This window comes from Sarcophilus harrisii, chromosome 5 (genome assembly GCF_902635505.1).
Source record: "Sarcophilus harrisii chromosome 5, mSarHar1.11, whole genome shotgun sequence".
In the NCBI taxonomy this organism is placed as follows: Eukaryota; Metazoa; Chordata; class Mammalia; order Dasyuromorphia; family Dasyuridae; genus Sarcophilus; species Sarcophilus harrisii.
Genome location: NC_045430.1, coordinates 8,412,370 through 8,426,257, shown reverse-complemented (window position 1 = coordinate 8,426,257; position 13,888 = coordinate 8,412,370). Strand labels below are relative to the sequence as shown.

Below are 13,888 nucleotides of genomic sequence, written 5' to 3'. Positions count from 1 at the left end.
AGAGAGAGAGAGAGAGAGAGAGAGAGAGAGAGAGAGAGAAACATGACTCATAAAGAAAATTCACAATTCATATCCAAGAATTTTCATAGAAAATTAGCCTAAATATTAGATTTGGGGTTTGCTTATTTTTGTTTGTAGGTAATAGAAGTAAATTTCAGGAGGAATAGAGGATTTTATCATGGTAGCTATGAATTTTTTCCTTCTTCAGTCTCATCTCTGGATTTCTTGGATTCTTTCAAATCTCAATGAAAATCCCATTTTCAGCAGGAAGCCTTTCTCCATCTTGCTAGTGCATTTCCCTGTGATTGTCTCCCATTTATCCTGGATGCATCTTGTTTTTACATAGTTTAGTTTTTTTTTCTTGTCTCCTTTATTAGATTGAGAGCTCCCAGAGGGTAAGGACTGCTTTTGTTTTTCTTTGTATCCCCAGCTCTTAGCATGATTCCTGGAACAAAAGAAGCACTTAAATGTTTGCTGACTTTGTAATTGTGTGAAAGATGAACTAGAGAGGGGAGAATTAGAGAATCTCAGAGACTGAACACATACACATGTGCACACACACACACACACACGCACAGTGGTCTTCATTGGGCTAGATCCTCCCTGAGGAGAGATTCAAAGGAAGAAGACAAAATTTTAGTCTCTGAATTTGGAGATCTCAGTGGAAAGAATACATTCCCACCTGAACAAGAATTTCCCCTACACTCTGTCTCTTATGTGGTGGACTTTACCACAACAAATTGTTGCAGCATATTGAAGCTGTAGGTCACTAAAATCTCTCTCAAGTGAATTTGTTGGTGAATCGCATCCCTTCTTGCTGTACATGGCTGTGGGCTCTTTGCTCTCTTCGTTTTGTCCTCCAACTTCTCTCATCGGTGTAATGAAGGGCTGCATTAAACCAATGTCAGAGCCCTCTTCTAGCTTTTTATCCTGATGTAGGATTCTTCTCGGCTCTCGTCCTGTGATCTCATTTTGGAATTTACAGTCTCTCCTATTCAGTTTAATCTTTTAGGTTTGTCCCAGAGTTCCAGCCTAGCAAGATCTTATGGAACCCCAGTTCTGCTGTCTAATGTAAACAATCCCTCCCAGATGGACTGTTATCATCATTATAAGTGCTGGAGGTGATGCATAGCTGAGATTTTGGACAAGGCTAAGACCTGGTTGAAAGGAAAGATGGACCGGGAGGGATTGAACACACTCTTGGATAAGTCAGTTACCCAAGTGAAATGTTATTACTCCAGCTTGGTCCAGATGAGGTTTTAATCCTGCGAAAAAGAGGAGTTCTGGGGGTCACCTTAAAGGAATTGGACAGGGCAGTCACACTGACCATTCCCTAATTTTGCCCAACTTCTGTTAACTTTGACAGATAAGAATGGAGCAAATGAATCTTCTGATCTCTTGTTTCTAAGGCTCCTTGGATATTCAATGTTCCTGGCTTTGCAGGGCATTCTTGGAGTAGACCTAGACTCAGACAGGTGGAGGCAGGTCCTTACTGTGTCGTTCTCTGCCTTATCTTTCTTCTGTTATCTTCACAATTTCCTAATTAAGCCCAAGCCACAGATGTTAATCTGCCACACCTGAATTTCCAGGGAACAAATTTCCTAAAACAAGGTCACCCATCAATAACCACTGGGAACATACCAGTCCCCTTACAAAACCAACCTGGCTTTTCATTATTATTCTGTGATGTTTCAATGGATCAACAATCTCATTTGTGTGAACAAGCCCTCACGGAATGCAGATCAAAACCTCTCTATGGCTTGTGTGATTTGCCTATGGGTCTTCCCATAATGCATTGGAGACTTTTCTCTTGTTCTCTTAATATTTCATGGGTACTAGGAAGCACTTCGTCTGCCCATCTGTTGTTATCCTTCACTCCTACAACAGGAAACAATCCCCCTCCTTTTCTGGTTTTTGACAACAAAGCAGCATGGTTGAGTAATGAGACAGCCCAGGGGAGCTTGGGATCTTAAAGATCCGGGTTCATGACTACTCCTGCTACTTGCTAACTTTACATAAATAATTATCTGCATGTCAGTTATTATTTTTTTTATTTAATAGCCTTTTATTTACAGGACATATACATGGGTAACTTTACAGCATTAACAATTGCCAAACCTCTTGTTCCAATTTTTCACCTCTTACCCCCCCACCCCCTCCCCTAGATGGCAGGATGCATGTCAGTTATTATTAATGCATGTGTCTTTTATGCCATTTCTCAAGTGCAAATCATCAAGATTTTTAAGTATAATCATAACAAAACTCAAAACGGTTTAGGGGAGCAGTAGCAGCAGAAACCATGAGAATAATAAGAGTAGTGCAAAGCAGTGTGAGAACAAAGAGATAGAGAATTTCCATATGACTCAGGAAGGCTGAATTTCAGAGGCAGAAATTATATTTATGGAAATTGTGTATATACATATACATATATACACACATATGTGTGTATATAATTATATAATATTAGATGTTATATATAAATAGTTATTTTCTTTGTAGCCAAAAATAAGAATACAATTCTAGAACTTAAAGGGCTGCCTATCTACTTGAGAATGATTAAACCAATATAAATATGAATAGAACAGAATATTGTTGTGCAATAAGAAATGATGAAATGGATAGATTGAAAGAAAACTGGAAAGAGCTCTATGAACTGATGGAGAGAAATGGAGTAGAACTAGGAAAACAATCTACAGAAAGACAAAAATATTATGTAGAAAAAAATAACTCTAATCTTAGACCTCTGATCTATGTTAGGAAACAAACACAAAAAGACTAAAGATGAAATATCACATACTTTGTCAGAGAAGTGCACTCAAAATACAAAAAGAGACATACATTTTTGGAGGTGGTCAATGCGGGAATTTGTTTTTATGGAGTATGTGTATTTGTCATGAAGGTTACACAACTGACAGGAAAAGAGAGGGGGGAGAGAGGGAGGGAAGAAAAAGAAGAAGGAAGAGGAGGAGGAAGAAGAGGAAATCATCTCACTCATCCTTCTCCTTTTTTTAATTTTAAAAATGGTTGAGGATACCTTCGGTTTTTCTATCACCTTAATTTCTAATGACAGCACCCTCCCCAAAACCACCCTTTGTAATAAAAACTAAAAATAGAAAGGGAATAAAACAACCCTACAAAAAATTGCCTTCTATGGAAGATTTCATGCTCGTGTTCCCTTCACTTTTGCAAAGGGAGAGGAGAAGGTATCTTTTTTCAATTCTTCTCCAGGATTGATCTTGGTCATTATAATGAATATCATGCTCTCTTTTGGCTTTTAGTTCTTTCCATTGACATTGTTGTGATCATCATCTCTGTCTGTTTTCCTGAATCTCCTTTCTGCACTGTGCATAGATTACTGTCTTCCCAAGCTTCCCTAGATCCTTCAAATTCATTCTTTCTTATGTCTAAATAATATTCTAATATATTCATGTACCACAATTGGTGTAGCCATTCCCAATCAATGAACACTTGCTATAAATCCAGTTATTTTCTACAACAAGAAGCATTAGAATTTTGGTATATATATAGGATTTTATTTTTGTCTTTGAATTCCTTGGAATACATGCCTCACAGTATGATCTCTGAAGCGAAGGATATGGGTATTTTAATCTGTTTCTAGCATAATTCTAAATTGCTTTCCAAAAAATTTGTACTAAATCATAATTCCACCACAGTGTATTAGTGTGCCTGCCTGTCCTATCCAACATTGATCTTTTCCATCTTTTGGCATGTTTGCCTATTTGCCTAGTAGGTGCAAGGTAAAAATTGAGAGTTGTTTTCATATACATTTCTCTTATTACTAGTGATTTGTAGCAGTCTTTTATATGGTTGTTAATATTTTGTAATTCTTCTGAGAGTTTGTTCATATCCTTTGATCTCGTATCCAATGGAAAATATTCTTGACGTTATAGATGCATTAATTACCTAAATATGTTGTTTTTCAGACTTTCATGGGATATTTGATGCAAAAATTGTTTTCCCCCAACTGATAACCTCCCCTTCTTATCCTAGTTGCATTGGATAGGAAAGATGCTACTTGTGAGTGACTTAGTGGCTTGTAGAGACAGACTATCATTTGGAATGAGTGTGTAAATGAATGAATAGGTGAATGAAGGAAATGCATTTATTCAGTGCTTATTTTGTGCCAAGCATTGTACTGGTTGCCTGTACAACAAACTAGTAGCCAACTAGTTGACATACAGAGAGCCTTTGGCATGAATTAGTAAAGCGGCTGCCAGGGCAAATGCTTAAGTCTGGGAAGCCTGAGATAATGGCACTCAGTGTTGGTCTTCGGTTTCAGAATCATCATTGTCAGATTAGAAAGGAGTCTTAGAAACCATGACATCCAACCCCTCATATAACCAATAGGGTAATTGAAACTTTAAGAGGTGGAAGTGTGACCTCAGTCACCCAGGTTAGGAGGGTTCCAGTAGAAGGACCAGACTTTTCTGCCTTCATGGCCAGGAATCTTTCCCACTACACCCCAGGGACTCCTTCACTTGTATCACTCTTTACTCCTACAACAGGGAATGAACAGGGGCGGGGCTTTCCAAAGAAGTTTCTTTGGACTCTGGATTGAGTCTTGGGGTGTTCTATTACCCCTACATAGCATGTACCAAGACAGAAGCAAGTTGTGATGAAACCTGAACTCAGGCTCAATTCTGCCTGCCTAACTTGTTCCAGCCCAGCTGTTCCTGGTTTAGGTTTTCAGAAGGGGGATCAGAAAACTGGACAACCTGTCACAGGTCTATTTTCACCTTAGCTTGGGAGGGAAAAGTGGCCGATTCCTATTATTTTCTGCACCCATTCTGGGGCATCTGGGTCAAGGATATTATACCAGTGATACCTGCAAGTTAGTGGAGATACTGCACTAGATGACCTCTGAAAGTTCTTTACAATCTGAGACTCTAGGAGTCTATGATTGTCTTCAAGTTACAGAGGGGTTAGTTTTGGCTCAATATAAGAAAGGATTTCCTAATAATTACGGAAACAAAAAGAATAAGCATTCATATAGGGCCTGCTATGTGCCAGGCACTAAGTCCTTTGCAACTTTTATCTCATTTAATTCTCCCAACAACCCTTCAGGGTAGAGCTCATTATTATCTTGTACAGTTGGAGAAACCGAGGCAAGCAGGGTTAAGTTGCCCAGGGTTGCACTATTAGTAAGCATCTGAGACTGGATTTGAACTTGGATTTTCCTCATGCTAGGCCCAATGCTCTGTGCGCTCTGGCACTCCCAGATGGGCTGCTTCCAAAGGAAGTTAATTCCTGGGAACTCACTGAAAGATTTTTAGCTGTTGAAACACAGCATATTTTAAGGGAACAAGTCCTGGTTTACAAGAGTATAGGAATCAGAATTCAAGGCCAAGCTGAGGTTTATTAGCTGCACAACTGTGGGCAAACCATTTTATGTCCCTAAGAATATTTTCTTACCTAGAATGCGGGGTTATGAGGTACGTTACCCCCCTCACCTAATGGCTGTGAGGAAAATGCTTTTGAAACCCAGAAATGCTGCAAAAGCTAGATGCCCCTTCCAGCTCTTAATTCTGAGTCTCTAAGTTTCAAGTAATCAGATTTTGACTCAGCAAAACACATGCACATGACAACAACGTGATCACGACTAGAGCTATCTGATAATGGGCTGGTTTGCCTCAGAAAGGAATGAGTTCTGGGAAGCAGCAAACAGAAGGAGGGACCCTGGGCCTCGAACCGGCAGCCCTGGTTCAGGTCCTGGCTCGGACGATCCACGTGGCTCCGACATTACACCGTCTCACCAAGCCCGCTTCCCCTTGTGTGGAACCAGGATGCCACGTCCGCTCTCTGCGTCTGATGGGGTCTGTGGACATTTGCGTGCCTTGGAGAGTGACCCCAATGACGTTCACTCAGACAGGACAGATGACTTGTCACCATCACAGAAGAGAGCCCCTATTTCAGCGTGACGCTAACATTGTGGGCCCACCCTCATAAAGCCAGTCTGTGAGGAAGCCCAGTCTCTAGAAATCCATGGCCACAGTCCTAGATAACAATCCCACTGGCCTCTCATGGTCGCGAGGAGGACCGCCAGGACGGCATCAAACCAGGGCTGCACTGGGAAGACATGCTCAGTGTCTCCAGTGGTCTGAAGGGCTTTCTTCTAGGAGAGAGACTGGATTTTACTCCCAGATTACAGAATGAAGAGCAATAGAAGAAGTTTCAGAGTGGCAGATGTTGGTTAAATTTAAGGAATTATGTCCTAAAATAAGAATGGAATGAGATGTCCCAGGAGATAACTGAGGAATGCATCAGGGTGATTCTTGCTCAAAGATGGGCTCATCTAGAAAACCTCTGGGGTCCCTGTGAGACCATAACAGTCTCTTTCATGGCTCTGCTTTGGGAAATTCTGGGCAGAGATATCCCTTGGCTGTACAAAAAGATGGAAGAATAAACAGGATGCAGTAAAAAGAGAACTAGATTTGTTGTCACCCACTTGGGTGCTAGTCCCAGGTCTCTCATCATTCATCTGATGATGGTGGAGGCACCAAGGAACTCTGGGTCTTAGTTTCCTCCTCCATGAAAGGAGAGGATTGGACTACATGACCCCTTAAGTTCCTTCCAGCCCTGAAACTCTATGGTTAAATCATGCAAACTGGGGTGCCTCCTTTCACCCTCACCTTCCCTTCTCCTTTTCCTCCAAGAAGAATGATTGGCTATTTTACATGCCTCCTACAGAACAATATTTATAGCAATGGAAAGAAAAATAATTGGGGAAGTTGGGGAGAGAATGGAATTTAAGCCAACCAATTGTAGCCCCAGAAGGCAGGAGGCCGAGTGTTTTCCTTTGAACTGTCCCATTCTCGATCTTCTCCACTGAGAGAAATCATTTTCCTCCTCCCTATCAGTGCTGTCACAGCCAATGGAAAGAAACACAGAGGAAGGTGGTTCAGGACTCTGGGTTGTTCCAAATGTTTTCACAGTTAGTGGTTGCATCCTGTACATTTCAGAAGATCCAAGTTTCAAAAAGAAATCCCAACGCAGATATCCCAGGATTTGGCTGAAAGGACCTTGTTGACTAAAGAGTAGAACCCAAAAATATAACAAACCATAACAGAAAAGATAATAGCAGCTTATGCAACATTTTATGGTTCTAAATCATTTCAATATCATCTTATTGGATCCTTCCAACAAACCTACTTAACAAGTACTGTTATTTCTGCTCCACAAATGAGAAAAGAGAGGTTCACAAACAGAGTTGGAAGAGACCTCTTAGATCCTTCAGCCCAAATTGTACAGAAATCCCATTCTTCAAAATCCTCAACCAGAGGCAATGTGACTACTGGATAGCGTAAGGAACAGGAGTAAAGAAAATCTGGCTTTAAATTCTACCCCAGCACATACTAGTGTGTAACCCTGGAGGGGTTATCCAGGTGAGAGGTGATTAGGTGAGTGCAGAGGAGAAAATGAGTGTGAGAGATGTGGCCACAGGGCAAGGTTCAGGTCAAAATCAGTGGACAGTGCAGAGAAGTCAGACAGGGATTAAAGAGCCTGAAGAGATGGGCATTAGCAGTAACTCCTGTGTGCAGAATGCTGTTTATGACACAGTCCCTTCCTCTCCAGAATTCACATTCTAGCACACTAATTCTGAGTTATAATTCACAATATAAGTATATTAAAACATGCAATGTGTCATGTGGAATCTGAGAGGAGAGGTCATTAGTGATCTGGTGATGAGATGATGGAGAAAGCCTTCTGAAGAAGGGCTTTTGATCTGAACTTTAAAAGCAGGATGGGAATTCAGCAGGTGAAGTCTTCCCTAAACTTAATGTGTTCGTGTTCGTGTTCTCTCTCTCTCTCTCTCTCTCTCTCTCTCTCTCTCTCTTTCTGTCTCTTTCTGTCTCTTTCTCTCTCTCTCTGTCTCTCTGTCTGTCTGTCTGTCTCTGTCTCTCTGTCTCTGTCTCTCTCTCCCCTCTCTTTTTCTATGTCTTTGTCTCTTTCTCTCTTTTTCCTTCTCTCCCTCCCTCTCTGTCTCTCTATGTTTGTCTTTCTGACTCTCCTCCCTCTTCCCCCCTCTCTTTTTGCCTTATCTCTGTATGTCTCTTCTGTATGTGTTGCTTTATTTCAGCCTTTCTCTTTCTCTTTCTTCCTGTTTCTCTCTTTACCTCTCTGTCTCTCTCCCTTTCTTTCCTTACTTCCTTTCCTCTCTACTCTCCCTAATTCCTTTTCTTACTTCCCCTCTGGTTCTCATTTTCTATTTCACCTTTTTGGACCTTGTTATAAGATCTTCTATTACTCTCTTTTTCAGTCTGTATCTTTTCTCCCTATGCTGCAAGTTTCTTGAGGACAGGGATCTACAACACAGTACCTTGGGCATAAATGCTAAATGAGACATAATTTGATCCATGATAAAGAGCTGTTCCATGTCTGACAGCCACAAAAGGCTAAGACTGCATTTCTAGACTGAATTCTGCATTGTGATTAAAGTTATGAAGCCAGTAGCACAAATTGAAAGTACTGAAACTTGGGTCTCCTGATTATCGGACTAGCACCCCTCCATCAGAGTGTTTCTCATCTTATTCCTACCTGGAGATATTTGATATCAAGTCTAATTAACTTCACAAGGTAGTGTAGGCTGAACATATCCTGTGTACATACTTGTAATTCAGCAACAATTTGATGAATGAATTAAGAAAAAAAATTTATCTAAATTGCTTCTACAGTGTCTGGGGTCTTCAACTTCCAGTGCAGGAAGACACAAAAGATAGAAAAAATTCTGAAGATTTTGAGCTAGAAACCCTGGGCTCACTTTTTGCTTTGCTACATGCTGGTAGAGTAACCGTAGCCAGCCCATCCCATTCTCAGAACCTCAGTTTCTTACTCTCTATAATCATGGGAAGTGATAGGCTCTACATCTGCTTTCAGCTTTGACATTCTTTGATTCTGAGCGACCCCCCTCCAACAAACACACCCAACAGAAAAAGATACTGCAGAGAGAAGGGGGCCAAACTAAAACCACAGAAAGGGGGTGGCCATAAAATGGAGAGGGGCTGACTTTTATTCAGAGAACGTATCTGCAGCCTTGGCTCTCCAAGTGAGGTTCAGAGAACGTCCTCCTAGAAAGTTGGGAAGGCACTGAGTGCCAGTGTGATGAGAAAGGTTGGCCAACATCACCATCCCCTTCTGGAACTTCAGAAAATTAACTGGAGCCGTGCTGTTTCCTGGAGCTGCCTGGAGTGGCAAAGCAAGGAGCTCTTGCAAACATTTGCCACTTTTTATTATATTATATTAGACAGAAAATCCACAGTTCCTGGTCCTGCCTGAGACTAGAACCCAGGTCTTGGGAATCTTAGACAAATATACTTCCCACTATCGTACTACTTTGCCTCAGAAAAGGTCACCCACTAACTCTGGAACTCACAATCACTTGTTCCCAAGTCACTGATTCTGGAGAAATCAGAGAGGGCCACAAAGTGTGGTTTCTGTTCTGCACCTCTGGGACTCATCCATGAAACGCAAGGATTATACTTCATCTTGTGAGGCTGGAGGGCTGAAGCCAGGGGGGAGGCACATTTCATACATGTCTGTTTTGTTGTTGTTGTTGTTGTTGTTGTTGTTATTGTTGGGTTTTTTGTTTGTTTTTTAAGTTTTTTTTTGTTTTTTTTTTTTGTTTTTTTTTTTTTTGCTGAGGCAATTGGGGTTAAGTGACTTGCCCAGGGTCACACAGGCAGGAAGTGTTAAGTGTCTGAGGCTAGATTTGCCCTCAGGTCCTCCTGACTCCAGAGCCAATGCTCTATTCCCTGCGCCATCGAGCTGGCCCTGTGTTGGTTTTTCCCATAGATTGACTTTTCTTCTTTGTCCCCTGCAGACATTGATGAGTGCTTGGTGAACAGCGGAGGCTGTGACCATTTCTGTAGGAACACGGTGGGAAGCTTTGAATGCAGCTGCCAGAAGGGCTATAAGCTACTAACAGATGAACGGACTTGTCAAGGTAATTCTTCCTAAAGTCCCCCTTCTATTATCTGTTCCCCCATATACTGGCAGTCCTGAAGAGAGAATTAAGGCACTCTATGTTGTTGGGGGTGGCTCTGCATGGTAATGAATCAAAAAGAAAAGACCCTAGAGGCCCCTAGCTTTGGTATAAGAGAGGGCTTTCCAGATCATCTAATCCAGCCCCTCTCTTCAAAGGACAAAACTCAGAGCAAGAGAAAAGCAATGGCTTGGCCAAGATCACAGCCTGAGTGAATAGCGGAGGCAGCTTCTGCCTGAAAGGTGCAGGCCGCAAGGGGCCACAGCTGCAAGGAGGGCTGAGACCCCTGGGCGTGGAGGGCAGCCTCTGGTTTTACAGCAGTTCTGTGGCTTTGTGCCTCTGGGATCTGAGGCCCCCTGGCCCTCGCTACTTCTTCACCTTTGAGGGACTTGAACAAGGAAGGTCAAAGATCCCTGAGAAGGTGGCCCAAGTATTCACCCCATTTGGCACAAGGATCAGAACCGACTGAACGTAGAAAGCTCTTGGCAAACCTCTAAAGGTGGCCTACGGATCTGCAATTATCATGGCTCCTAATCTAATTTCCAGTTGTGACTACAATAAGCTGCTTAGAAGTGACTTAAAAGTCCTTGTCACTTGGCTCCAGGCTCAGGGGGTGATCTGATGTGTCAGCCTACATAGTATAGAGTCCCTTGTTGTTATATGAAGGTCTAAAGTTTGTCAGGAGACCCCCATTCATTTTCACTGCCTCAGGAATAATAACTGAGAGCCTAGGACATCTTACAAAGTTCTTTTCATACCATGGCCCCTTTAGTCCTTACAAAAATGCTTAGTGCAGAAAGTCTCGGCACCTTAGAGGTGTACTAAAGTTTGAATTTCTCCCCTCACATCCCTGCTTAAAGACCTCCAGGCTAAACCTTTCCAATTCCTCCAATTATTTCCTCAAGCTGAGTCCTGCTGACTGACAATTCCTAGTGGCCCTCTCTACTTTAATCTTGTCCTTCCTCAATTAGAACCCTGACTTAGGAGGGAGATATGTCATCAGATTTGTTACAGCTCATGTTCTTTTTCAAGTATAACTGGCATTAGGAAGCTCCTCGGACATTTACATCACTGACATGGGAAGATTCTCATGCTCTAGAAATCCATCATTTTCATGTTTTACTTTATCCTGTTGCTTTTGGTTTACCATTATTTTCCTTTAATCCTATGGGGGAAAAAAAACAACTTTGATATCCAATGAATAAATGGAAAGAATTATTTTCACCAACATCTAGAATGGCAAGAAATTCTGGGTCCAGGGTTAAAAGGAGCCACTAGTCAACAATTCTGAGATGTTATCCTCTTAAAGAATGGGGACCTTCAGCTGTTTACCAATTTCATCCTTCCTAATGTTCAAAGCCCTCCACAATTTAGATTCATCCTATCTCCATCCAGTCTCATTTTATATTATTTCATCTACTCTTATGTTCTAGCCAAACTAGACTCCTAGCTATTCTCTGACTTCATTCTGCCAAACCCTATTTATATGCATTATTCTAACCCTCCCCATGCTTAGAATATACTCCCTCTTCATCTCTACCTATTGAAATTCTTCTCTTCCTTCAAGTCCCAGTTCTTAGATCCTTCATTCCTTGAATCTTTTTCCTTTAAAATTTTTTATTTTTAAATGTTATGTTATATGTTAAATCCCATAACAATATTACTACATAGCTCTGTGAACTGTAAGCACTTAATAAGCATTACTGAATTGAACTGAATTTAATTGTTTGAGATTACTTGCCCTATCTCATCCCCTACCCACACCACCTAGAACATCCTCCTTGCTGGACAGCTCCTTAGAAATAGCCCCTTAGGGTCAGGTACTGTCCTGTGCCCAACCCACGGCCTTCCACACAAGGAAGGGGTCTGGATTGACCTCCCTCTCCCCCAGCTGTTCTCTGGTGGAAGGCATCAGGTTCCTGTCCAGCTGCTGTTTTCTGACATCTCCTCTTTAACAAAAAGGGGCTACATTCAGTCAGCTGGGGTTCCTTCCAGCCTTGGACTGCCTCAGGACAGCAGGCAAACTGGCATTGATGGCTAACGAGCGCCAGCTTGTGGCAGCAGGGGAGTATCAACTTACTCGTTTCCTTAAAACAAAATCTAGACATTGCACTCTCAGTATGTCTTTGGATTCACAGAATCAAAAGCGTTTAGAGGTGAAGGGGCTTGTAAAAACCATCTAGTCCAACCCCTTCTTTTTACAGTTGGGGAAACAGAGGCCCAGAGGTAGAGTGTCATAACCAGAACTCAAAAAAAACCCTCACTATTCTGGAACTTTCTCAATAATGGTCTTAAATGGCATTTTGCATGGTACCAAGAATAGGTTCTTCCTCTTACCACCAGGGAAAACCCTGGGCAAGGCACTTCTCCTTGAGGATTTTCAATTTGCTCCAGATGGAGAAATAGATAGACAGGCAGACAGACAAACAGACAGATAGCTAGCTTGGTAGGTAAGTATGTGGGTAGCTAGGTAGATAGATAATAGAGACATGTGTAAGACATATAGCCTTAGTTATAATTTACTTACATCTCAGCAAAACTTTTATTCAAATATTTCATTCTATTCTTGTGGATAAAATATAGAGATATGAACCAGATGAGACACATCAAACAGCCACAGTCTACAACACTCCAGAGTATGGCCCAAACCAGATTAAACTGAGGAATACTTAACAAACTGGGAACTACTCAACAAAATAAATAAAAATACAATAAAACCAGGTAATAGGACATTTGACAATTAAGCCAATATACACCTGCCATAGGGATCCTTATATGGGAATTAGTGGCCCCAGACCACATTGAACTAGATAGCAACACAATCAGATGGATTCGGAGCTGATGGGGATGACCAGAATCAAAAATCAGACCTTAATGATTTTATGTCTTTGTGGCAGGAGGCCACAAGGATTAGTCCCAGGTTGCTGTTTGACATTTTTATGGATGACTCAGATAAATGAACAGATGTCATGCTCATCAAATTAGCAAATGACAAAAGCTTGAGTATGGGGAGGGGGAGTGGGAAGGGGGTAAGCTAATACACTAGATGGCAATCAGGTTCCAAAAGGATCTTGACAAGCTACTAGGTAAGAATCACCAAGCAATAACTTTAGGGCAAAATATAGTCTTGTTTGTTGACTCAAGCTAAAATTGGCTTTTAAATTTTTACACTTAGGTACAAAAAAAAAAAACAGCTTTACAGGAGGAGGCCTGAATAGACATCAGTAGTTCTGAAAAAGATCTGGGAGTTTTGGTGGCCAGCAAGAGCTCAATATGATGAGTTAGCAGTAGGCTGTGACTGGCACAAAAGCTAATAAAATCATGGGCAGAACTTTTAGGAAAATGGAGGTAATATTCCCACTGAGCTCAGCCTTTGTCGGGCCGCATCTGTAGCATATATTTCAGGTCTGGGTACCAAGGCTTTATAAAACTAAAAACTAGAAAAACTAGTGTCTAAAAAAAGACTATCATGACAGTGAAGGATCATTGAAAATCTGATAAAGAATCTGGACATAATTAGCCCTGGGGAAGAGAAGGGTTAGGATTATGGAAACTATCTTCAAGTATTTGAAGAAATGCTACATGGAGTTGAGATTCAATTTGTTCTCTTTGGCTCCAGATGGCAGAATCAGCAGCAGTAGGAAGAAATTGTAAAGAGGGAACCTTAGATATGATGTCAGTAGAGACTTTAGAACAATGAGAGCTGTTAGACAACAAGTAGAATTACCCTCCAGAGGAATGGATCATCCTCCTTAAGGAGAGTCTGGACCATATGTCAGGTGTGTTGATAGAGCAGAGGTTCCTTTAGCACATGAATTAAAACCGACCATCTCCTTCCAATTCTCCAGTTCTGCAAGTGTGTGAAGGTCTTTTCCAGTTCTAAATCTA

General features: G+C 41.5%; 1 protein-coding gene across 5 annotated transcripts in view; it reads left to right on the top strand.

The window, feature by feature from the left end:
- Positions 1-13,888, top strand: part of SCUBE1 (signal peptide, CUB domain and EGF like domain containing 1) — a 216,090-nt gene that overhangs the window by 164,105 nt on the left and 38,097 nt on the right. For all 5 annotated transcript variants that reach the window (XM_031938459.1, XM_031938457.1, XM_031938456.1 and 2 more), the window contains one exon: positions 9,839-9,961. In XM_031938459.1, the coding sequence (XP_031794319.1) occupies positions 9,839-9,961 (123 nt within the window). The remainder of the gene's footprint in view (positions 1-9,838; positions 9,962-13,888) is intronic.